We start from the raw sequence: 26266 nt of genomic DNA, 5'->3' as shown, positions 1-26266 counted from the left end.
TGAGGACTGAACAGATTTTTTTCAAAAAAAGCCCCATCAACAGTAAAAATCTGTGTCTATCAGATAACTATAAAACAGTAAATGCAAACATTTTGCAGCCAGCCCTGACAAGCAAATCTCCCTTAAACATAAAGCAGAGATTCAGCTTCGGTTGACTTCCTGAGGATTTGGATATGGTGGGGGTTTTTTGTTTCTTTTTTTGTTTCATTGTGGGTTTGTTTCATTGTGGTGGGTTTTTTTGCTTTCAAACTCCCTTTTGGTATTGACAGGAAGAGCCCTCTGTCTGGCCAGAGGACACCCAGTCAAGCATTTTCCACATCCTTCCTCTTATCTGGATCAAATCCAGTATGGCTGCAATGGGATTAGTTTCCTGCTCCCCCAGACATCTTGCAAGTCAGTTCTCTGGACAGGTAGTAATACAGGACTTCCAAAATGCACACTATAAAGACTATATCTGCCTACAAACATTCTCTACAACAAGACAGAGAAGAGCCACAGTATTTTTTTCTTTCATCAGCAGTCAGAAAAAATGCAGGAAGGAATTTTCACTACGTCTCTATGGTATACAACAGTAGATCATATTCCACCTTCATCCCCAACACTTTTAGACTATGGCAGCATTCTTCACAGCACGGTCTCCCTGGACTAATACCAACATAAAACTTACTATGAGACAGACTAAAGCTAAGCATGGCAACAGGGACTAAGCAAAACCATACTGCTCATCTTGCTCACTGGCTTTCAACAGCCACAACACATTCTCCTTGACTTCTCTCACACAATACTTTCAAATTGAATTTCCCATTGGATCTATAAATCATCACAGGAATCCTGTGCATATCCTCCTGTTTCCACTTACCTGGACAACAGCAGCAAAATAGCAACTATTTGAACTTCTGCCACTTTCTGATGCATTACAGAAGAGAAAAGCCAAGTCTCTCAAGCTGTTCACGTTGACTTGGCTTTTTTGTGGGTCTGGAGAAGGCCAGTATCTCTGTTGACACACCTTGCTTCACAGTTCCTTACCAGTAATTATAAAGGTAATTCAAAATGCAATGCACAGGTAAGTATCTTCAGAGGAAAAGAACCCCAAACCACATATGGTCAATTGGCCCAGATGATTTCCTTTTAACACTAAAGCTTTCGTGCCATTTCTCTTTCTCCTCCTCACCTGTTTACCCCACCACGATTTACCAGCAGAAGAAGAAACAGCCAGGCTAAAAAGAAGTAAGGAAAGAAGAGCACCCACACTGAGATGACACAACAGGCAGAGAAACCCCTAACTGCAAGGTTCCAGTTATTTATCACATTAGGTATTAAATTTTATTTTTCTTTAACCGAGTTTGGTTTCCACTCAAAGTTTAAAATCTGTCATATCCAGTGAATTACTGTCAGCCTTTGTTTCTAAGCAAGTAACTAAATGCATCTTCCCCCATTCAGCAGAAGAGAGCTTAAAAAAAACCCAAAAAACAAACACATACTTTAAAAAAAATTAAAATCTTCACAGGAAACCTGACATCACCCACTTCCTCTTCCTGCACTCTTCAGTTCTTACTAGGGCCCACCTCACACAAGCATGGTTGTGCAAAAGGGTGCGTGAGTGAGCTGGAAGGACAAAGCACAAGAAAAAACACAGCCTAAAACCTTGCAAACTGACAACTCATCTGAGGATCGTATAAAACAAAATACAGCTCCAGACAAAGGCGGCCGAAACATGGCAGTATCTAGAAGGAAAGAATCCCCTTCAGCTGCAGTGACACAGGGAGCTGGATTGCAATCTGCCCATCAGCACTGCTTTTGAGTGGCATGTGGAACCAGTTACAGACACATAACCTTCCTCTAGGGTGGGGAGCTTTTCTTTGAAGCTGTTCTTAAAGGCCAGGAAATAAAGACGAGTTGTATGTGTGCTTGCAGGGACTGGTTCCTTGCCTAAGCAGAGTGCATGGCCCGATTCCAGTTCTGTTATCCCACAGCCAGGACCCATGCAAAGGAGAGCTTGACCGGCCTGTTTGATCACCTGTGACAGTCTGCCCCACAAATCTCCTTCTCTGCCATACCCCAAGGAGAGGTACTAGTGAACCCCCCATCTCCACTGAAGTAAGCCACATTTCCTCACTAATTTTACCACCAAATATTATCCATGTATTTGTTACTATGTCCTAAAGAAATTAATTGAGACACTTCTGATTTTCAGCTGTGGTCACGTAGAGTATGCTGAGATTAAAACGTGGGCTCTTAGATAACCTTCCCACCCGGCACGAGAGGCCGGTCAATTACCTCAGGGCTAATGAGACTTGTACCAAATGTTTCAAAGGAAGGTGCAAGACAGCTCAAGAGTAGTAATTGCTGATTGTTTACCACATCCATCTGTGGTTTACAGTCTCTAACTTAGTCTAAATTTAAGCAATGGTTAAGAGTTATTAAAACGATCTTCTGCATCAGTGCCACAGTGACTCCTGCTGAGCTACAAATTTCATACGTAATTAAACTTAAGTTAGTTTCTCAGCAATTATTTCCCCTCGTAAATAGTCAGTTTCAATACTGAAACAAGAAAAGGTCAAAAGCCCTTCGAGGCAGTACGTTAAGCAACCTATGACAAAGTAAAAGGCATCACTCATGAGAGAAAACACAAAGACACTAAACTTTACTGTTATTCGTTTTATGCAATTCAGTGTTCTGTTACACTCCCACATTCTTAGAAGGTAGGGTGAAAAAAGTGACAAAAGGGGAAATCATGCAGCAAGAAAATCTGCATTGGGAGTGAGGCAGAAAAGGTACATTCACAGCATCTCTGTGCTTGGACTAAACAGATTCCTCTGCTTTTTAAGGCAGCAGTTCTTGGGCTGAGGGAACTGATGTGCAGTACCTACAGCAACACCGTGGCTCAGACACGCAGTCACACGTCTGTCAGATCACCTGGGACACAATGCAATGATTACTGCAGAATTAGTAGGTATCTGAACAAGGCCAGAGTGAATTTGTACTAGATCAGGACCACTGTGGCCACAACAGGCTGGCTCAGCGGATGGAACCAGAAAGCTGGATTTACTGCACTGTTGAATTACAGCTTCAACTGGATGTAACACTTCACTGAAGTCTCAGAGAGACAACCCACCTTAGCAGCTGCCAGCGTTAAGCACGTATCGATCAGCTCAAGAATCTTCCTTATTTTGGTTAGACAGCACAAGCAAGCGTGACTACAATGCAAGCTGTTATGCACGCTGAGCACCTTCACTCACCTCTTTCAGTTCCTGTGCAACAGAATTAAGGCGTTCATTTTCAGACTGAGTGTTGGCAAGGACGTTTCTGAGCTGCTTCAGTTCTGTCTGCAACTCCATAACCTTCTTCATGTAGTACTCTTCCTTGGTAGCCGATTCCTGAATCAAGGTCTCCTCTCTACTCTCTCCATCTGCTGCTACCTTCTTGTGGTTAGTATGGGCCTGCCCAAAAGCCTAGGACAACCAGAAAACAAATACTTCATTAGTAAATCCATAATTTTCCGTAAGTAACTTCGATTTTAAATAGTTGAAAATATTTATCCTCATATTTCTTCGACGCAAAACAGTGTAAGCTTTTCCCACACCTTCCTCTTCTGGGATCACACCTTTAAATGTTATCAAGTGGCCAACAGGGCTCTTGGAAGTAGCATGCAGCACCTAAATAGTGTTTTGTGATGCATAGGATACTCGGGTAGAACCTCAAATAAACCCTTGTAGGAGGGAAGAACAATGTCTTGACTTGAGCCTGCTATTAAAACAAGGCTTTGGTTTTCAACAAGACGACTGCAAGATGACCAGACACTTCTACGTGGGCAATATTCTCTATAGTCAGGTCAGACTTACTTTTGCAAAAACTAAATCACTGAAAACAGATCTAGTATTAGCAGCCTGTTCCACTTCTTAGGCTGGGAGCGCACTTACTCTTCCTGATGGAGCTATACCAAAGACACCTATCACCACCATCAGGTGCTCATTGCTGGTGATTACTGCCCTCTCAAACCTGCTAACCCACTGCAGCCATACGCGAGGGAGGTTAGCAGGGCGACTCCATAACCAGGTTAAGCCAGCGTGGGTCATTCTGGCTGAAGTAGGTCAGCGGACACTCACCCAGCCAGCTCTGCTGCCTACTCTCCGAGACGTCATCTCTAGTAGCATGCCAGCGAGGGATTTAGAGGCATGTCACAGAGATCTAACCTCTACAGCACAGCAGGGCTGTTTAGACCTGACATTCTCATTTTTTACCTCCTCCTGCATCTTTTTTTGGAGGGGTTAATTTTGCTTGAAACTCTACCAGGTGATGCTCCTAGCAGCAAAGTTCTCCAACACACAAGCAAGCAGCCCATACAGGCACCCCAACTGCTGCATTTAAGAAACCCGTCAGTGGCTTTCAGTAGTAGATATTATAAAACAAAGGATTTAACATTTTAAGTAGGTATGTATTTGTGACAAACACTGCCTGGAAGACGGACCAAAGTCAATGACATTAATGAATGCTACCTTTTAACTGCTGCGTGTGCATGCACCACAATCCAACCCAAGATGTACTTGGAGCTTTCAGGTGCCACAGCATCTTTTGGGATGCCAGCATCCATACAGCAGGTTTTCATAGCCAACCTTAATATCAGGCATTAAGTGAGGTCAAGGACAGATCAGCATCTCGTGAAACTCCTTGTCTAGTCATGCATTACATTTTCAATTAATCATCTTCTGCTAGCTCTTCAGAAATACATTATCAGCGCAGAAAAAAAATCTGCTTTGAAGAGAAGATTCCAGTATTTTATTACTTCTGTATAGCAGATCAGACACATTAATAGTACAGTAATTACTGAATATACCAGGGCCGAAACAGATGACTGAATGTGCTAGCTCTGTCTACAGTTAAAGACATCCGCATATCGCTCATATCAGACTAAATTTTATTTCAGATATGCAAGTCAGAAATACAGGAGACAAACATCCATTGAAGAAATTCTAGCCAGATTCACTGAGATGACCCAAGGGAAATTAAAAAGTGTCACATTTCAGACAGAAAGTAAAGCACCATCTGTGCAAGCCCTTGTCAAATGAGTTTTATCAAAGCAGCTTAAAAGCCTAATACCCCAAGATCTCCATAAATGTTAAAGGGATAAAAAACCATGCACATTTCTCAAATACGCAATCTTTTTTCCATAAAGAATTAAGATCCACCCTTTTACAGGCCTCCATTTACTACAGATCTCTGACACAGAGAAAGGGACTGGGCACCCATTTGCCCAGTGAAGTGGCACCATTTTCTTTGGTAGCAGGATGCCAACACAGAGCACACTGAAGCTCAGGATACTCAAAGCCATACCTGACCAGCCAGACAGCAGAATCCAAGCATGATTCAATTGAGGAACTCAATAATACTGCTAAGAGAGAAATTATTGAGAATAATTACCAACTTTCTCTTTAAAGTTCTGATGCAAATGCTAGGCCTTGGGTTTCTTTAGCAAAACTGAAAAGGTAGTATCGTTTTGCAGAAGCCACTATTGACAGGGAGTTATTTCAATACAGAAACTGGCATAATGGCTGAAACTGGGCTTTTTTGTTTCGTTTTATTTTAAGCCAATATCCTGTCTTCTATGGAGGCTAATGCCAGATGCTTCAGAGAAAGGTGCAAGAAACCCCATAATCTCCCGGAGTTGGGGACTGCCATAAGCCTTGAAGCAGAATGCTTAATGTAAATTTGGAAAAGCTATTAGCATATAGTTACCCATGTAAAATATGCTCTTATTTTTCATGGGTTTCTGCATTTTTGGCCTCAATGAAATCCTACAGCAGTAAATTCTATATTTTAATTCATACTCTTACATGGCAGGTTTTTGTCAGTTTACAAGCTTTCCATGCTTTCATACAGCAGAACGTATCTTTGTTCAGAGACTTGAAGGCATGTTGTTATTCCATGATCCTCCGTCAATCAGCTTCTAGAGACTTCCATCACACCCCTCTATTCCCTGGTGAAGGCATGGTGAAGTTCAGTTAAGTTTTCTATGCCCTAAGACAGTCATATTCCCTTTTTAGAAAATGACTTTTATTACAGCTTGTCCCAAATGGCATGACAAATGGGAACTGAAGACATCAGCTCATGCAGACCAACTGCAGAAACAAGCTCATGGATCACCTCCACCAAAAGATGCTGCTATTCTTTATGGGCTCCAGTTATTTCTGCACAGCAAGGGTGTTATTTGCTCTCAACCAGCAAGCTTGTGGAGTTTCAGCAGAAACCCTATCATTAGCTGGACGGCATTACTGTCTGGGGTTGGGAAGCTGGGTTCAGAACCGTGAGTAAATGGACTCTGACACTACACAAAACACATGAAACCTTCTTAACAGATGTGGTCATCTGGACAGGCAGCCTGGAACAATTCCACCTGGGTAGATTTATAAGGGAACACTTAAAGTACCTCCCTTCTAACCAAGCTTCATTATCTCTCTTGTATGTACTTAGAAACGTCCTCATACATTCATGTTACAAGCCATTTTCATAATTGGATCAGGCTGTGTGGAATAGGAAATTTAACTTCAACAAAATTGTGCAGAATTACAGGGCAATGCAATTACCTTTCATAGCTACAGCCCAGGCCTGTTTTATATCAAGCCATTAAAAGGAAAACTGACTTTTTACTGATGTGCATGAAACTCAAACTTTCAGATACCCAGAAGTCCAGGGTCTACCCATCCACTTCTGTTTTAACATTATACAAGACACAGAAACAGAAGTCACTCTGATCTTCCTCCTCTTCCAAACCCTTTATTTCTATCCACTGAGGTACCAAAATAGGTAATAAAACTGTTCACAGTTATATCAGAATGATACTCATTAGAGTGAAATAAATTAGTTTCTGACAACTCGTTTGCACACACCTTGCTGGATGTTGAGGGCTGCAAAGCATCACGTTCTGCTGAACAGCTGCGTCAAGGAAATACAAGACGCTAATGTTAAGAGGCTATCAATGTTCCCTTCTTCCAGATTTCCCAAGGTCAGGTCAAAAGCAAAATCAAAGAGATCATGAACCAAAATGCTATCTTGCTATTTGCTTTGCTAAATGCGCTCATCAGTACATTGGAAAGCACTTTACGCTGCCGGACAACGGTATGATTAGCTTCCATCTATCTCTTCAGAAAGCTGCGTAAGAGACAGATTGAAATCCCTCCTTTGGTTTTAACGCTATCTGAACCTAATCAAAACTAACCTCCACCTGAAACACACACAACCTCAAATTCTGTACAGCCATTTCTCTCTGGACCAAGTGAACATGAACATTTCCCAGCCAAGGTGATCACAATTGTGTGGTATGAGGGCAGTGCGTCCATGCACCCTGCAAGGCAGCAAGGACCATATGCTGAGCCCCGATAAATGCACCACATCATTCCAATGTTAATTATCAGTTATCGCTGATAACCTGCTGCAAAGCTGCAGATCAACTGAAATCCTGACAAGTTTTCTCTTGTCAAGCTGCCATCCCCTACCAGCCATACATACCAGTACACTCGTCCTTCAGCCCTCCCCCCCAAATACAGTCAGGAATGCTGCCCAAAGGCTAATTAAGGCACCGTGAAGCCAATGGGAAATTTATCATAATGAGCTGATGTTTACCAAAATAAGTATCATCAACAAAACCGCTATTAGATTAGCTTTTGTGTTTACAGCATTACTTACATCAGCAGACCCAAAGCAATCAGAAAACACATGCTATCATATGCTTAAATAGCCCAGAAAAATAAATTGCTAAACATAAAGGAGATTGCTACAAATTTAATCTTCAGCTGACGATGTCTTAAATCTCAAGAATTCAAAACTCTCCACAGTAATTACAAATGTGAAAAGGAATGTGGACAGCAAACGGATGAGGCAGACTCATCCAATAACTGAGATGTTATAACAAATGGTCAAAACCAGGTCACTTCAAATAAAGCCCAGGATCAAATTTAAAGTGCATTTAAACTGGGTTTAAAGTACCAATATCCAAAAGACAGGCTCAGTAAGAGGTGAAGTTTCCTCTAGATTTGATGATTACACAAATTCATCTGTGTATTTTGCAGGAGGAATCTGATCTCAGTTATCTTATAGATGAGCAGACAGTTTTTGCATGAAATCCATCACACTGAAGAGACTTCCATATAAAACTTCCACGCTTTGAGAAGAAAGTATTCCTTAGTCCTTGACGATCAGCATACTTCTTAACAAGATGGTTAATATTTTAAACTTAACCTTTTTGAAAAGGTTCGTTCCCCCATGCACAGATGTTCACTGATCACGTGAAATGGGAAGAATCTCTCAAATGCATTTCTTGGAGAGATTCAAACGCTGTGCCTCTCTCGGGAGAGCTACTGTGATAGAGGACGTGGAAAAAAAAATTGTCTCAGTCATGCTCAAAAGCAAGAGTCTAGGCCTTGCGTAAATTCAGAACAGTGCTGCCTTCTTTGCCTCTTTCTTTGGTCTGTCACTCCAGACCTCTACTTAGCCAGAAGCAGGTCCTAAAAATCATGAAATTCACCCATATTATGGTGTTATGCTTCCGTATTTTCTGGGAGTTCCTGAATTACACTGCTGAAAACAAGAGGTTCACAAACTACCTGGAGCCTGGTCAGTTTAGCACAAGACAAAACACTATCAAAAAACCAGAAGCGATGCTGGGAAGACCTCTTTCTGCAAAACCAGTACCATCTCAAATCCTCTACCAATGTCTGCCAAGAGCTGATGTCCTATGACACTAGCCCACATGCTGCACAGGGACCATTCCAAGCTTCAGAGGCTGCCCTGTGCTGCCTCCCTGGGCACTCCACTTCAGTCTCTACCTGTCCTCATACCCAACACCCACTCAGACCCTCCGAGATGACCTTACAGCAGAAGTCACCTCTCCTTCCTACTTGGTCAAAATGTTGGGGAAGTTCCTACGCCATGAAAGAACACAACCAAGAAAACAGGAAACAACAAAAATGTTTCCGTGAAGGAGTTTCGAAAGAAAAGTTGCTTACAAATTCATTTGTCACCTAAAACCGAACTAAAATATTCTCCATTTAAAGAAGCTGGGAGGCAGAAAAAGACAACCGCTAACACATGATCTGAAGGATTAAGAAAGATGGAGAAAAATCTTGAAGGTGCTCAGGGCTCCACAATATAAATCAACCTCTGGAGAGTATGTGTCATCCTAGAAACATTCAAGATTTGATTCCTTCAGATTAAAAAGAAAAGAAAAAAAGAAAATGTACTTCAGCTTGTAACAAACATGAAAAACTTTAAAACAAATGTATAATTATTTTATGTCTGCAGAAAATTATTTTGATGGTGTAATTCCTCAGCATAAACACAAGCCAAAGTGATCTTTTGATCTTTCTAAAAAAAAAAATAAAAAAAATAAAAAAATATCTATCCTTTATTTTTCCTTTGGTCAGCTTATCTCACATTCTTTGGCCGCTGTGTCGGAAACAGTTGAGAATTAAAAAAAAAAGAAAACCCAAGCATATTCTAAAACATGCATCAGAAAACAAGGTTAGATTTTCAAAGAGATGCAGGTACAGGCTTAACCAGTTTATACATAGCCTAGAGCCAAGTACTGGGCATTGGTTACCATTCTGAGACAACCCCACTGAGCTTGCTAATGCCTCTTCACACACAGGACAAGAAAGGATCATTCCGTCCTTTCTGAAACAAGCTGCCTGCTGTTTCATCTCAGCTCTGAAGTACACGGTTTATTCTTTGGAAAAAATAAAAGTCACATACTGATTGCTCACCCCAGTCAGTCATGAGTTTCTAAACAGCCATCTCAGCAGCAGCTGGGGGGGGGGGGGGGGGAGGGGGGGGAAGCATTACAACTATCAAATGATTTTAACATCTACTCCATAACGGCTTAAAAAATGCACTTAAATATATTCGTGAAGTGAAAGCACTTCATTTTCAAAAGTCCTAGCAAGGGTCCATAAGAAACCCCACATATAACAGGAAATTGCTTTTAAGTTTTAAGTGAATGCTAGCCAAGAGTATTTTCAACGTCTAAGTGGCTTTAACACTGTGCCCAATTTGCATCATCTGACTGAAAAACAGCTCCTAGGAGGGAGCCAGGGACACCCCATGCATCACCCCATCATCTCCCAGACAAGTTAAAGCTAGAACTTGCAAAACAAGCTCTTTTAATACACCCTCCTGGGTTAGCATGCCTCTCTTCCTCAGCATGTCAAGAATGTCAGACCTTCCTTCGATAACCACAGGTTTTGAATGTTTCTAAAATTTTCCTCTCCATCTCCAGGTAGAGAGAAGAGCAGATGCCTTGGTGAACAGGGACAGTAGGACATCTTCCAGTGAGTGACACTTATGCTGCCACATTTTCCTGCTGTGAACCCAGTTGTTTCCTTAAATGAAAACAGTTCAAGGACAAAGAAAAAGTGGGATAAGACAAAATTAAAATAAACCATAAGATTTTTCCCCTGGAAACAGCTCCTGCTTGCTTGCAGTTCTGGGAGCACATGGATTTATTTCCATGTTGGTGAAAACCGACACTGAGCAGAGTCTGACCAGTGGGGTTGTTTTTTTTGGTCTTGGGGGGAACTTTGCATTACAGCATTTACAAAATCCTTAGGTGCTCCACAATCACATACATCCTGCACATGTTCACCACTGAGAAGCAGGACGCTCCTCGCAGCCAAGCTGCACACACCCACCAAGGGGAAAGAGGAATAAAATAGTGTGGGTTTGTTACTGATGCTTCACCAACCTAAAACCAAAACTGCTGTTTCTCATTAAGGATAAAGAAAGCTTGAAAAATACCACCACAGAAAATATAAATTAATTTTGGATCAAGAACATCAGAACATCAGAAATGGCAAAGTGGCAATACTTGAGCTTAATGTCATTAGCAGGTGGGCAGAGACAGAATTCAACTCAGCTAAGGGGTCTGAGTCCTGGGCTTTGGAGACAGACTCCTACAGGCTCCAAACACAAACTCCCAGGATAGAGGGTTATGTGCAAGCAAGTGACCCTGCATCCCAGTGACAGAGATGGAGCATATGGTAATGTCACTAAAAATCAGAAAGCCATGCAAAACGTTGCACTTCAAAAACCTTCACTAGTTTACAAATACATGTTTCAGTAGGCTTTAGCTACAAAAAGCCTTCCAAGGAAAGGTGATAGTGCATGTCACAGCATCAAAACGGAGAGAGTAAGTAAGAAGCAGCATCAAAAGGTAAATGGTGGCCGTCCAGCTAATGCCTGGCCTCTTAATCAATCACAGACCTGGTCAGAACTGAGGGTGCACAGCTCACCTTCCATAAGGGATAAAGGAAACAGGCACCTGTGTGGCACTTGGTGTCCTCTTAACAATTTGCTGCCCAAAGCAGTAAGTCTGTCGCATTGCCAGTCCAGAACTACATCTGCCTAGGCCAAAGGGTTCAGTAATACCGAGTATAAATACAAGATGTAAAAGGTATCACTGCTTGCAGCTGCTTATCTACCTGTAGACATATGGAAGAAATGGGAAAATAAGATTCTGAGCATAACGCTGAGAGCAGAGGACAGGCAGTGGTTTTACAGTTGCAATGCTCCAAGTTGGACAGAAACAACAAAGAAGTCAATAGGAAAATAAGACTGTGCCAAGGAGCACTAATATTGTTTCCAGATTATCTCAGACAGGGAAAAAAAACATCTAATGGAAAGCCTTTACATACCAATTAGGATGAGGGACTCAGAAGGAGCCTCACAAATGAAATTACCTGAAACTTCTGGGGACAAAACAACACTGTCATTTTTGGATTCATATTATTTTTCTAAATCTTGGGTAACTGGATGCATTTGTTACTAATAAAAGTTCACATTTCCCTTCTTTTATAGTGTAATAGTAATAATGCCTGGCCCCTATCATCCCCCACCGACGGGCAGGGTGCTACCTCTAGCAGTCCTGGTTTTTCAAACCACCTTCATGGACATGCATTACCAACAGCATCCAGATTACAAACCATCCAGCGCCTACAAGCTCCAGCTTGCTTTAAGCATGACAAAACTCTCACGTTGCAGTTTTCAATATTATACACTTCAGAGGCCAAGACGTAATTTTCCCTACTATAGAGAGCCTAAACCTGGAGGTGCCCAACCTTCCTTCGTTCCCCAGACTGCGGTTTGAGCCTTCTCCTTTGTACTATAGGTTATTTTGCTGTCTTGAGGGGTCAGATTGCTTTACTCACATAAATATGGAACTAGGAAAGCAGATACAGTTTTATGCTGTCTGCTTATCACAGATTCCCAGCCATCCATAATGCCTGGTATACAAGTTCTGGGTAAGATCAACAGCATATAAAAATCATTAAGGCTCTGGCAGATATTTCTTGCTATTTATATTGAATGTTGAGGATGGTTCTTGGCTTAATCCACAAACCTGGTATAATAACAAAAAAAAGACAAAGAGATACTTTTTTTTTTTTTTTTTGGGGGGGGGGGGGGGGGGGGGGAAGGTCAAAGATCAAGTTTCCAATCATGTCAGTTATCTGTAACTAAAAAAAATCAATCAGTGAAAACAAAACTATCACTGCAATGGGAAAGAAAAAGAAATGCTAACTTCAAGTGAATGCTTAACCACAAATCCTTCAATTGAAGGACAGTCAAGATGTTAGTAATATATCTGCAATATACCAATTAATATTTTGTATCTAGCTTGGAATGAGTTATGTGCACTTCTGAAGTGACTACATCACTTGTAGGATCTATATCTGTATCACAGGTATCAAATGCCTAACAAAAACCCCACAAGTATTTCAATAAAAATATAAAAAATAAACCATAGTACATGGCAACAGGACAAAAATCAGATCACTGGAATGAAAATACCAGCAAGATATTAGCCATTTTTGCACATAAAACACAGTAACAACGTGCGAGTGCAGAAGCAAGGGTCAAGACACTTTGGAAAAGCTGTTAAAAGTTCAAGTTTTAGGGCTTAAGATGGTCTCTGGCCGTTAGGGATTGCTACCTTGTGCTGGCAGCATAATTCTGCATGTTCCTAATGCCTTTTTTTCAGATGCTGGTCACTGGCAGAAACATGCGGGACCGAAGAGAGGACAAGACCTGGTTCAATACGGCAATTTACTCATACTCACTCACCCCCTCCCACACTCAACAGCAACCTTGGCTATTTTGTCAGTGACCAGATGCTCTTCAAATCTCATACCCAAGTGCCATGCAAATAAAAAACACCAACCAAACCCACAATAAGCACGAGAGAGCACAAGAGGAGAGAGGCTTGTATCAAGCTACCCTGCTGGCAAACAGGCCCATGGTGACAACAGCCACTGAACGGCATCGTCCTCACGACAAGTCTACCGCTCAGTCCCCACCTCTACCCAGCCTCTAGCCCCCTCTGCCCCTTCCCCCCTTTTTGTGATTCGGGGGGTCGGGTATCTGTGCGGGCAGTTTTACCTTCAGAAGTGCAGACTGAAGCTTTTCTGAAGAGTTGTGTATAAACCCAACTTGCAATTTTCATTTAAATATGCTTCTCAATCTTATTCCGAAAAGCACTCCTCACCAGGAGAGCTGGCCAGGTAACAGAAAACTACAATTACTTTGGCAAACAGTTCTCAAATGGTACCATGCGATAAATACTGGTATTCTCTTCCCCCTATGCGACAATCTCACATTTTCATATTTTGCTCCTAGCCAACCTCATTTTAATTATCAATATATCTCATCAACATTAAGCTAATCAGGACATGTTAGTATGCATCAGAAGATTAATTAGCACTAAAAGCCACTCAAATTTTTGTTCGTGTTTCTGCACTGTCAGTCTGAATTTAATTACAAAATTTTATCACCAGTTCAGCTCCTAATTCTTTCTGCTTATCAGATTCAAAACAAAATATATTTTCCATGGCTTCACCAAGCATTGCAAATTTTTCATAACAACAAATTTATAATGACCATAATGGTCTAAAATAGTGACAGCAAAGTGCACAAACATGGTTCTGAAGAGATTGACACCTCTCTACAGGGAGCAAGGAATTTAATAAAAGGAGGTATATTCCTCTTGTGCATTGCATTCATCTATTTTCATTTTAAACTTTCTTGTAAAGTGGCCATTCATGCGTTCCTCAGTAAACAGACCAGCGCTTTGATTAACAGTTTCTCAGCAAAGTCCTTAAATGAGTAAGTACACTAGATATGTATCAGAAGCCTAAAGCTGCAGTGACACAAGCATTTTCATGTGCTCCCATAAACACCATAATCCTTTGAGCATGTCCTAATCCTGCACTCCCACTGACTGAGTCCCTCTCTGTTCCTACCTCCTTTGGCTGGGTGAGCGGGCTGGCAGCAGCACTGGCATGACAGAGGGAATGGATGGAGGTGCACGAACTGGGGCCAGAAGACAGTCATCCCTCCCGCCAGCAGCAGCCAGCTCAGCTGCACCACTAAGACTTAAGTCCTTAATGGCAGCAAGGCCAATGAACTCCTTCCCATTCCTCCTAAATCGCTCCAGTACCTTTAACTGGAGCCTTGCTTCATCTCACAGACCCCAGCAGCACCAGGGAAGCTGCAGCCCGAACAGAACAGGCACTTTGTGCCATTATATCACTAGAAGAAAGCACCCTACGGGAGCTGATGCTTTCAAGAGTCTGGAATTTGAGAGGAAAAAAGAAAACCTCCCCCAAAAAAATACGAGGTGTTGAGACACAATACAAGGTTCAGATGACTTCTGGTCTTGTGTTGCATGAATTACCCCCACACAGACTCCTATTTGTTCTCCTCAGGTACAAGGACAGCGTGGCAGAAGAGAAGTCAGTGGTACACTTGCCGTGTCCCAAACCCCCAGCAGGCCAGAAGGGATGCTCTGGCAATGCCAGGGGACAGGCCAGGAGGGCAAAAGGCTAGCAGCGGTGTGGTCAAGCTTCAGCGCTCCTTTGCTTGCATCTGAGCTGAGCCAGTGGGATCATCAGACTTACACGAGATGTAATAGGTCTCAGGTTCAGCAGGAAAAATGCAAATGCCTTACAAGATCACAAGGTTTTCCCTGACAGATTAGAGGGACATTCCACAGATGATTTAGAGGGATGATTTTTTTTTTTCCTTCCTAAATGGTAAACACACACTAGAGCCTATATTTAGAATATATTGCTTCAGTGCGCTGCCACTAGGATGAAAAGATTTGATGATAAAAGTCTAATTTAGCCTGTCGGCTTAGTTAGCTGGACACTTAAACTGCATTAACTTGCACGCTCTGGAGGGCTACGTGCGATTGTGCCAAAATCAATAGCTAAGCAGCAACTCTACATATTGTTACAAGAGCTTTTGGCCAGATGTTGGCCATACCGGGCACAGCTGGGAAGGGGCTGTAGCCTCCTCTCCTCCTTCAATAAATTTGCCGAGGAAAGAGAGGAAAGAGAGGAAAGAGAGGAAAGAGAGGAAAGAGAGGAAAGAGAGGAAAGAGAGGAAAGAGAGGAAAGAGAGGAAAGAGAGGAAAGAGAGGAAAGAGAGGAAAGAGAGGAAAGAGAGGAAAGAGAGGAAAGAGAGGAAAGAGAGGAAAGAGAGGAAAGAGAGGATCTGAGAGATAAAACACTGGCTAAATGAAGGCAGTAGAAATGGCTCGGAGCAATGCAGGAGACACTCCACGTAAAATCACCAGCACTTCCCTGTTCGAAGGCACGAGTGCTCCATTTCCATTGCTTTTGTGTCGTGATACATAGAATCCTCGTACAGCATGAACCAAGGGGTCTAGAGGCTCCAACAGGATTACAGAAACTGAGAGTTTGGCTTCAGGTGTGGAAATTGCTGAAGCAGCTAAGAATCAGTATGCTTCCGAAGTGAATTCATCTGAGGAGTTGTTAACGTGACAGTTCCTGAGTCAGGAGATTTAGAAACACACACAAGACCCAGCATGAGGGTGCACATCATGACAGCATCAGTTTCTCCCAGCACCCTAACCCTCGCCCTTCCTTATCTGCCCATGCAGATCGCTGCTCAGCCCTGACAAAGCTGCTCCTCTGCCCTCTCTCTTCTCATCAATGCTAGCAGCCTCACCAGTGAGTCAATCTGGAAATTATCCTTAGCCATTTCAATTCTTGCCCTTCGGCTCCCTCATTCAGCAACAAAGCTAGGACTGATTAGCTAGCGAATCATTAGAATCGGGATCACCCTAATAGGCACAGGCAAATCAGAGAGCAAGAAATAAGCAAGGGCAGGCAGCAGCAGTGAAGGCACAACCTTTTCCTAAAACATTCCTCCCCCCATACAGACATTCAAGCTGACAGCTGCTTGGAGAAAAATAAATTAAACCCAAACCCACAATGCAAAATTTATGAGGGGCGGGGCGGGGGCGGGGAAGATAGTGAAGATTGCATTGCAGGACAACCCACTCATGCTTTTCCTGTGTTTTTTACGCAAAAAGAGTGTATTACTTCAGGACTAGAAAAATGCTGTTTTATGATCTTTTTCCCTGGAAAAAGAAACAAACGATTTCTTTGGACACTTGTAGCTGTGCTCTTTTGGCACTGATTCCTCACTAGTCTCAGATATTCAAATTGCTTCCTTCATTTCAAAGTTTTCATGATATGGACACCTGCCCACGCCAAAACCATCCCTTTGTTTCCTAAATGCCCCACACCAGGCATGAAGTAGCAAGTATTTCTGGACACCCTTGACCCAAGGTGAAATTTCTTGGGCTGTCCCATCCCATTACCCCACTGTCAAGTTAAAATTTGAAGCAGCTTCTACCCTCTTCATGTGATAGAGATATAACATGCCAATGATGGGGAAAGGTTGCTCTCTGTCATCTAAAACATCCACTTCTCATGTCATCCCACAAAATGGCCCCACTAGCATCACGGGGGGGTGGGGGCGGGGGGAGGTCAACAGACCAACACTTTTGCTCAGGCACAAAAAGAAAAACAAGCAAACAAGCATCAACTATTTTAAACTACCCCTAGATTCACCACACGTCCTGCTCAAATTGTACCCTCAGACCAGCAGGACCATGCAATCTGAAAATGTGTGAAGACCTTCCCCCTTCCCTACGCCAGTTCCCAGCGTGGACCCAGAAGGCAGGCTAGCACGGCAAGCCACGCAGGACCACCACTGGGAGCAGCCACCAGCCTTGACGGCAAAGGCAACACCGCAGGCTGCGCGCGACCTGCCGCGCGTCGCAAACAGATTGGCCTGCAAATGGGTCAGGCTACCGTGCATAATTCATAGGAGCTTCCCAATGATTTGTTATGATGAAGCCACACACTGCTAGCCAAGAGCTCTGTTAGGCAGAGTAAGATCAAAAAATTGGTCACCGACTCATCACACTGTACCATCCCACCCGCAACACATACACCCCTACACAGCCTGCAAGGGACTGGATTAGGTATGACGCATGCTAAACCGAGCGGGAAGTAATGAAACACATTTTAAGAAAACGCTTTTGCATTTCATGCAAGGTAAGAGACTTCAGGAGCATTAAGTGTCCCTGAGATGGCACAGGGAAGGAAACCATGATAGCTGAAGTTAAATTCATGCTGCAGACTTTAGTACCACAGGTCTGTTTCTTGAGAGAAGACCTGCATGATCAAGGCTTGGCATGAAGCTACCAAAGGGTCTCCATTTACTGTAACAAACACACGTAACACTAAGTAACGATTTACACATGTCTTGGATTTCTGCTGCTCTCAGGAGCTGCTGGAACACGTAAAGTGACAAGCAATTTACTGAGGCTTTGTATGTTACCTATAAAATTTCTACACTCTTTCTCATCCTGAAAAATTCAACTCTCACAGAAAAGAAGTGTTACAGCCCTTTTTTCATGAGGGAAACTGACACAGAAAGAGGTTAAAGGCCTTATCCAAGGTTAACCATCAGTAACATGAGAGAAGGAATAAACCCAAAGGCTGCAGAGTCTCCAAGACCAGGCAACCTTCACTACTCTGCCTCCCTACAAGTCAATACATGCACTGACGGCAGCATCCAGCCATCCTGCCCATGCCGAGTCACCACAGCACTGAACAGTGTGCAAGATGCAGAAAAGGTGATCTATATCAGGGTATCTGTGAGGAAGTATCAAAACAAATGTCTTCAAAATTAAATCTATACACTTCAAAAACAAAACAAAAAACACACAAAAAACCCCACAAAACCAAAAAAAACGGGGGGGGGGGGGGGGGGGGGAAGAGGAATCCCCTGATCTGACAACAATAGTAGTAACATACAATGTACATGGCAATGCAAATTTGGATACAAACCAAAAAAGTCCTTTCCAAAAGAGCTTGATAAAGAGGGGGGGGGGGGGGGACCACCAAGGGAAAAAAAACCCAAATATTTCTTCCTATACACACTGTCCCTGTGTGACCTAGTTCAGTCATATCTTATTTGCTTTGGGGGCCTTTTTTTTGGCCTTCCTTGTTCATCAAATCTTATGCTGAAGAACAAAGAATTAGAGAATGATTCCAGGAGGACGATTTCTTTATAGAGGTCAAAAGGCTGGTCAATAATGTGACAACTCCATCTTGCATAAAACAAGACCCCCAACACAAATCTAATCCCAAATTAGCACAGGTACAAAGATCTACACTGGAAAAGGAAAGTGTGAGCCAAAAGGCACCAAGAGAAAAATCCTCCTATGCTGGTCATGCTGTGTGCTCAGGTACCGCCTTTTCCCAGCCTGGTCTGTTGCAGGCACAGAGTAAACCCACAACATCTTCATCTGTTCTGCCTGAAAACAAACAAATTTTCTTGTCCTCGTCCCAACTTCATCCCTCCCAAAGGTTAAAAGAAAGCATGTCTCAGAAAAAATAAAGAAGAAAAAAGAAAAAACAACCAACCAAAAAAACCCACCCTTCCTCATAAAACTGTGTGCTAATATTAAACGTGGAATCTAATTTTTGCAATTGCTTCCCTTCAGACAGTCTTTGTTAAGTAAGAAAATTAAGTTTTAACAACTACGAATCTCCAGGAGGCTGGTTTTATTCCCAGCTCTTCAGTAAACATCCCCGTATGACTGTTTGGATAACCGTTTCGTGACTTCCTGCTTCATCTTCCTGCCCTACAGTAGGAAAATGACAGTCCCAATGCCCTGGGAAGTACAGGATAGCAGTAAATCCACAAAAAAGAGGGCAGCAACACAATAAACAAGTTTCAGTTTTATACTTCATCTATTGCAGCCTTCCATTATATGAAGAAGCAGGTGAAACCAACCTAAGCACTAGTCCAAAAATGTACTTATCTCAAGAAAAGATTTATAAAGCCAGTACAGGAGGAAGGACAAACTTCATCCATGATAATGCCCCAGCACTTCTATGCTTTGCAGCAGTTTTCAAAAGCAATCTCATTTAACTTTGTTATAAACTCAGTTTGCCAGGAAGAAAGCTTAATTGTGGACTTCATAATGAATGTGAAAAACTCGTGCTCTTCCCAACTTGCACCCCCAGTCACAATTAGTATTTCCTATATGTTTCCATATGATCACACCACTGGCCAAGGGCCATCTCTTCAGAAGCATAATCTATAGAAGGAGCACGTTTATGTTATTACATCCAGAACCAGACAACAGAATAGAAAGCAGATACACAAGACAGTATTTTTTTATTCCAGTTTGATTTTCTGTCCTGCAAACAGCACCTTGATGCTCATGAACACCAATGCATTTATTTCTGCTATTCATCGGCCTCCCTAAACTCCTCAGTCAATTACTTTAATAACCAGTCTTCTGAGATTAAATGGTAATCTTCAAAAGTATAAGAGGGGTTTGAAAAACATAATGAAAACTGAATCAGTCCACCACCATAAAGTATGCTGCCAACGAACTAACCAACTCCTGCCTAACCACAAATGCCCCGCAGTCAGAAGGGCTCATCACAGCAGGCTCTAATTAAGTTGGAAGTCAGCGACAGGGCATCGCTGACTACCTGTGGCCTACACACCCAAGCATACATACTTTTCTCCTTTAACCTTTTCATAAAGGGACCGTGCAGGAAAATAGGACACCAGTGTCCCTCATGCTCATTTCTGCTCAAGTGAAAACTACATCGTCTGTGCATGTCCCCCAGCGGTGCTCATCCAGCCAAGAAGTGCATTTCTCCCCGTTTTCCAGGCTGTGCATCCAGTCGCACGTGATGCTGAAATGTCAAGCAGCAAGGGGCAGTCCTTAATAAATGCCACGCTGCCCTTTCCTCAGTGCTGAACAACGCTATATGAAACTAATTGTACTCAACAGATGAACCAACATTAACCCTTGCTTTCATGCATCCAGAGATGTCCAAGGGCTGCTTCAAGACCTTCTTGTTACCAGAGACACATTACCATGTACAGTGCACCGCCACAGACAGACTGGAACGAGCACAATGTGTTCCTTCAAGAGGCATATTAAGAATAGGAGGAATTAGTTTAAAATTCACTGAATAGAAAAGCAGGCACAGACACAGGAGAAAGGTGATACAAGAAAGCTTGTCTGAAAACATCCCTTGCCTTTCTCAATGAAAAGTGCAGCCATGCCTCTGTGCATGCACCAGTAGAGCAGTATCACGTACATACTCATCACCATGTTCGCCACCAGAATAAACATACAACAGAGGTGCCTGTTCACAGTTTGGGAGCACTCCAGTAGATGCCTTTCAGCTTCTCTGCTGAAAATCAAGCAGGATTTGCAGAAACTGCCCCTTTTAGGAGGCTATCATTAGTTACCCTTCCAGTGAAAAAGGGGTTTATCCACCAAAATTTAAATAGAACCCAAACCCCAATTTAAAAAAAAAAAAAAAAAAGTGTAGTTAATTAAGATTTTTTTTTTTTTTACATATGGATAAAAGTCACAAGATCAAAAATCAAACAGGGCATTTTCCTTCAGTTGTTCTTTACAACAACTCAGAGAGATTCAAGGCTTTTCTCCCTTCAGAAGGCTTTGTAGCGATTAGCAAAGAATACCACACGCCCTACTCTCCTTCAACAACAGGCACTGAAATGTGCTCAGGGTACATGTGCTCTCCTTTTGGTGTCAGTGAGCAAAGCCAGCCTTGCAGCCCTCATTACTGTTCGCTCTGACTTCCAAGGGGAGTGGCTGGAGAGCTTGGAGTTAAAAGCCAAAGGACATTAGTCACAAGGTATTTCATTCATTCCTGTTCCCTCTTTCTTCAAGGGAGGGTGGGCATCGCCTTCACAGCAACACCCTGCTCCTGAAAGAACGCTAGTTTTGTTTCACAGCTCGTGCTATAAATCAGCATTCATTCATATCCTTCTAAAACGTGTCCTCTGTCACTCATAAGCACACACAACTGACTTCAAAAAATACATTTACTGACAGTGTGGAGTGTTTCCTCAGCCCCCAGTGTCCTGCCCTGGGGATAATTAGCAGGATGGTGCCCCCATGACCACAACGCAACCTACTGCTGTCTCCACCATTAGTCATTTTCCTGGGAAAGCCACCCAGCGAGAGCCAGCTTCAAAGCCTGCGAGTAAGTGGCTAACCAGCAGCTGCTCTAGTTGTTCTCAGGGACCGGAACGGGCATTCATCCAAGGTCTGGGTTTTCTTTTTGAAAAAATTGCTGTAACTGTAGCAGGGAAGGAAAATTAGAAGGCCCCAAATGCATTTTGCTGAGTTTAAATTAGAGACAAAGAGATATTTTGGTGTGTGTATATTTGTGCTTTCTTATAAATAAAGAAAAGGAGAGCATGTGGGGGCAGGAAGGCAAAGGGGAGCAACACAGCAGTCAACATAAAAAAGTCCTCCTGTCAGGATAAATTTCAAGCCTGATGGGTGAGGGAATAAAATAAAATAAGCTGTCCTGAGGCTCTCCTCTGCATCATAACAGATCAATGAACTAATGGTCTTGTCTGCTGCAAGTAGATATCCACACAGCTCAAGACCAGGCCTTAAAGAAAAGAAAGATGCTGCCAGAGATGGAGATGAGCAGGATAAGGAGTTAATGCTGCTGATCATCAGCACAATTTAGTAGTTTGAGAGCAGGAGAAACTATAGACTTCTACTCATGAGTGCAAAGGGTGCACTTCACTGCCCAATGGGGCATCAAAGCACAGCTAAAACTCACTCTTTCCAGAATCCCGTTGCAGAAATTTTGATTATCAATTGCTGGCTTTTAAACCCTCTGCTAAATTTTACAGAATGCTTTATTTGTGTTCACAAGGTCAATTTGATCCTGTTGAGCAGGCCATTGGATCTTCATCTTCTCCTGTGTACAAATCAAGAAAAGACTGCAAACAGAGTAGTGTCCTGTTAAGACAGTCGCTCTTCTGCAGGCACTTGAACTCAGCAACTATCAGGCCTAGCATAAAAAGTGAAAGTGCAGAAATTTGATGTAGGTTATTACCTACAATGACATATTTTTTCAACACTGAAAACCAAGATCAGTGATCTATAAATACTACACTAGATCTCTGGCAGCTGACCATGAAGCGTAACTAAAGCCCATCAATAGGCCTGAGAAGGTACGTGATGAACCTTCAAAGGATGTCACTAGACACTAGAAATGTTAGAAGCAGCCCATTCCTTCTTAAAATGTTAGCCCTTTACTTAAAACTCAACAAGATCATACTGAAATTACACATTTCATAAAAGACAATGTAGGGTTATCTTAAGCTCATGCCTCACACAGCCTGTGTTATAAAAATTCATAGAAGAGAAATCTTTCATCTAGTGCTATTAAAAACATAGATAGCCAGTGCTGTTCAGCAAGCGCCTGATCAATCAGTCGCGGGAAACTGAGCAAATACATCATGGAGTATTTGCAGACAGTACTGCATTCCTTCCATCTTTACCTTCAACCTATGAATGTAACTTGACAGTGAGATAAGCATTAGCTAATATTCAATACCATTAGCACCAGCATCAGCAAAACCCGCCCCCCCGTACATGTGCCATTTTATTCTTTTACATTTAACGTTACGTATCATACCATGATGCTATTCCCACAGAGTCAGTTCAATTTTTGTTATTACTAAGGACTTATTTATGAAGATGAAAGAAAAATCAGATGAGATCTTGGTCCTCTAAACACACACGTGACTGCATTTTAAGTTAGGAGGAGTTATACTTAGCTGACAAAGCAAATAGATGCATTATGTCCTCTGCATCGGACCAAAATGGAAATAGTGTAATTTCCCCCAAGCCCCCCTTCTCATCCCTAAGAAAAATCTTGTTTATATTTCAACATATGCAAACGGTTTGACTGCAGTCTGGGGCGTACACAATGAGAACATGTGTGGCCTTGCTAGGAGCAGGTGTGGCCGAATCCTCCCCAGGGCAACCTCTGATCTCCAACCCGGCACCAACACCAGTTCCCTCCAGAGCCCAGCCCATGCTCAGGCTACGGCCATTCACCACATGGGTGTCAGTACAACTATATGAATTTCTGCTCCTCATCATTGTGAAAGCTCTCACTTTTTCACCAGCTTGGGACCAAGCTCTTTCTTCCATGCTCAAATATCTCCAGTGGCCATACACAAACCTTTAGCTAAGCGGCGGGACTAGATTCACAGACACCAGCTCACCATGGAACTGGTACCTACAGAGGAGTCACAAGGCTTTTCGAAATGATACATCCCTTCCTACCATGCCAGCCTACCCCACACGGGATCACCAAACTCATCTTCCAAGAGGTGATGAAACAGTGACGATTTCTGCACGCTCTAGGAAAGAGTCCAGCCTTTGATGCAGCTTTGATTTTGTTAAAAAAATGGTTTACACTTTCTTTGGTAAAAGCCCAATTAATAGACAAAATAATTCTAGATTACACTTCCATAAAATGTTGTGGTTTGAGTTGGAGCAGGATTAGTCCTTCTGGAGCAACAGGGCAGCCCAACCCTGTAGCAGAGCTCCCTTATTAGGTGTCTGTTAAGTAATAGATCACAAAGTGACATTGCAGAACCTACTCTTACAAAAGCCGGCTGAATGTCTTTTGATGTGATGGGTTAACTTCACTGTTAACATCTTTAACACTGTTAACACTGTAACACATCAGAGACATGTTGCTGCAATATTATAAACTACTTTTCTATAAAGTTAGCATAAAAATAAAATACAAGCTATAACACCTCATTTGCACACAAGAAAGATTACTTACAAAAGATGAACACAATCCACTCATGCAACTGATGTTTAATTGCAGGCTTCTACAAGGCTGACCAAATTTAAGTCAGCACCGAGGGAAATGCTCCCCAGCTCAGCACCCAGTCCCCAAAAATTAAGACTAAACCTCCCTCTCACCTCCTCTGCCTCAACCCAGCATCTGCAATTACAGAACCAAGAAAACTGTTGTTTTAACTGGGATCAAGTTTGAGCATTTAGGGATGAAGAGACACAGCTTCCACTCACTCCTTAATTACTGGTAACCAAAGGACCACCCACATGCACAGAGTACAGCATCAGAAGCCTCGTTCCATTCTCTTCAGTACCGGGACTAGTGCACTGTGGAAGGTTTTAATCCCCAAAAAATCATCTTTCATGTTCACTGTTAGCCATATTGATAAAATCCTGCAATAATACTCCTGTAACTTTTTTTTTTTTTAATACAACAGTTAATGGGCATTAGCATGTCATGTCACGAGGAATCCTCCTGACCAAGAACATCGCTTGCCTTCTGAGGGGGCACACCCAGTCAAGAAACAATAAAAGGAAGTTGCATCCTGCAAAACCTATTTAATATAGAGCTCATTACCCTGCTGCTTGTTGAACAGGGTAGTGGCTTCCTCTGTTGTGGCAATAACAGATGGTTTTGTGAACAAACCCTGGTCCACAAGGAGTCAGAAATATGGTTGTGTAAACACAGTCCAGTATCAGAATGAACCAAGACATGAGGCACTTTGGGGGGAAATAAGAGAAAGAAAAACACCTCAGACTAATTATTTTAAACACCCAAGCACACTTTTAATCATTTAAGTAGTATAGAAGAGATGGAATGATAACTGTGGAACCACTTACTGCATATGTTGAAGTTACCTGTGCTTATGGGAGCTCAGCTGCGCATTTACCTTGTACACACGCAGCTTTATAAAAACTACAGTTTTTTTGGTCCTAGTGGCCTTTAAACAGTCTGACACACATACACACAAGACTGCACAAAGCATATTATCAGATATACCATTAGTAGCAATTTCCGCATTGCAAAAGCAGACTTTTTCTTGTTATCTTAATAGCTTTTTCATTAAAAAATCCTTACATGTGAATAGCATATTTATTTTCCACTTAGAACTGAAGCAAAGGCCCAGATAATTTAATCCAACTACAACTGCATAGTCTTTTGTGTCCAGCTAGCACAGTATTTATAACCAACTCCAGATGAGTCTCTTGATTCCATTTCATTTTCTGCTTGCAGCCTACATCCAGACTTTACACTGAACTCCAGCACGTCCACTTACCATTGCCCATTATGGTTGTGTATTGCTTAAAACAATAAACATAAGACATGGGCACATTTGGGCCTTTATTTTAACGTTTGAGTTAAAAAGCAAGAAGGGAAAGTGAAAAAAAAAAACCAGCCTTCTCCTTGTAACACAATTTCTACATCAGGCAGTACAGAGCAACTGCCAACCATGACAGCACACGTGGTGAAGTCACTGGTGTGCACTGTTTAATCTGAAACAATACTTGATACAGCTAAAGGGAGTGCTGTTGGGGTAGTTGCCACTGTGCTCAGGTGTCTAGCCACTAGTGATAGCACTGTCGGAAAAGATTCAAGGATCGTCTTTTTCCATCATTAAAAAAAGGGAAGACAAATACATTTCAATCTACATGACTCCACGAGACACCTTCTGGGGAAAAGGGAAGGATTAAGGAAGAGAGAACTACAAATGCAGGAGAAAATGAAGCACTGGTGCATTACTTACACACCAGCAAACAGGAAGCAAAGGCTTCCGTCACAGCCACATCGCCCGCCGTGGGTCCCACCAGTGAGCCGCGCAGGCAAGGAGGAAGCAGCCCCATCACATGATATCCCAAACACGCTGGTAGCTATTTTTATGTAGCCCCATCCGGGTTACAGCAGTCACTCACTGCTTGTTTCTGAGCTGAAGGCCTGTCAAAAGGAAGAAGTAACATACGCTGCCCTCACAGGCAGACAGAATGAGCAAGAGGTTTTGCTAAACTGGATAGCTAAAGCGCAGAGCTGCACACAATCACGGACATGCTGAAGCCATTCCGGATCCCACCCCTTCAGTCAAGCCCACTCCAAATAGCATCCACGGAATCCAAAGAGACTGTGCCCAGGCCCAGTTATCCTGGGATGTGTTGCTGCTCTGCAGCTATCCGAGGGGTCCTGAATCACCACATTCTCATGACACTATATCAGAAGCA

The 26266-nt window shown here is 42.5% G+C and overlaps 1 protein-coding gene across 8 annotated transcripts in view; it reads right to left on the bottom strand.

Moving 5' to 3' along the window:
* The window catches only part of BICD2 (BICD cargo adaptor 2), a 95920-nt gene that overhangs the window by 42634 nt on the left and 27020 nt on the right, over nt 1-26266 (bottom strand). For all 8 annotated transcript variants that reach the window (XR_008747320.1, XM_055804635.1, XM_055804636.1 and 5 more), the window contains exon 2: nt 3240-3452. Coding sequence is in view for 7 of the 8 variants with exons in the window: in XM_055804635.1 (XP_055660610.1) it covers nt 3240-3452 (213 nt within the window). In the remaining variant the exon portion in view is untranslated. The remainder of the gene's footprint in view (nt 1-3239; nt 3453-26266) is intronic.

This window comes from Falco peregrinus, chromosome 5 (genome assembly GCF_023634155.1).
Source record: "Falco peregrinus isolate bFalPer1 chromosome 5, bFalPer1.pri, whole genome shotgun sequence".
Lineage (NCBI taxonomy): Eukaryota > Metazoa > Chordata > Aves > Falconiformes > Falconidae > Falco > Falco peregrinus.
This window is presented reverse-complemented; position numbering and strand designations above follow the sequence as displayed.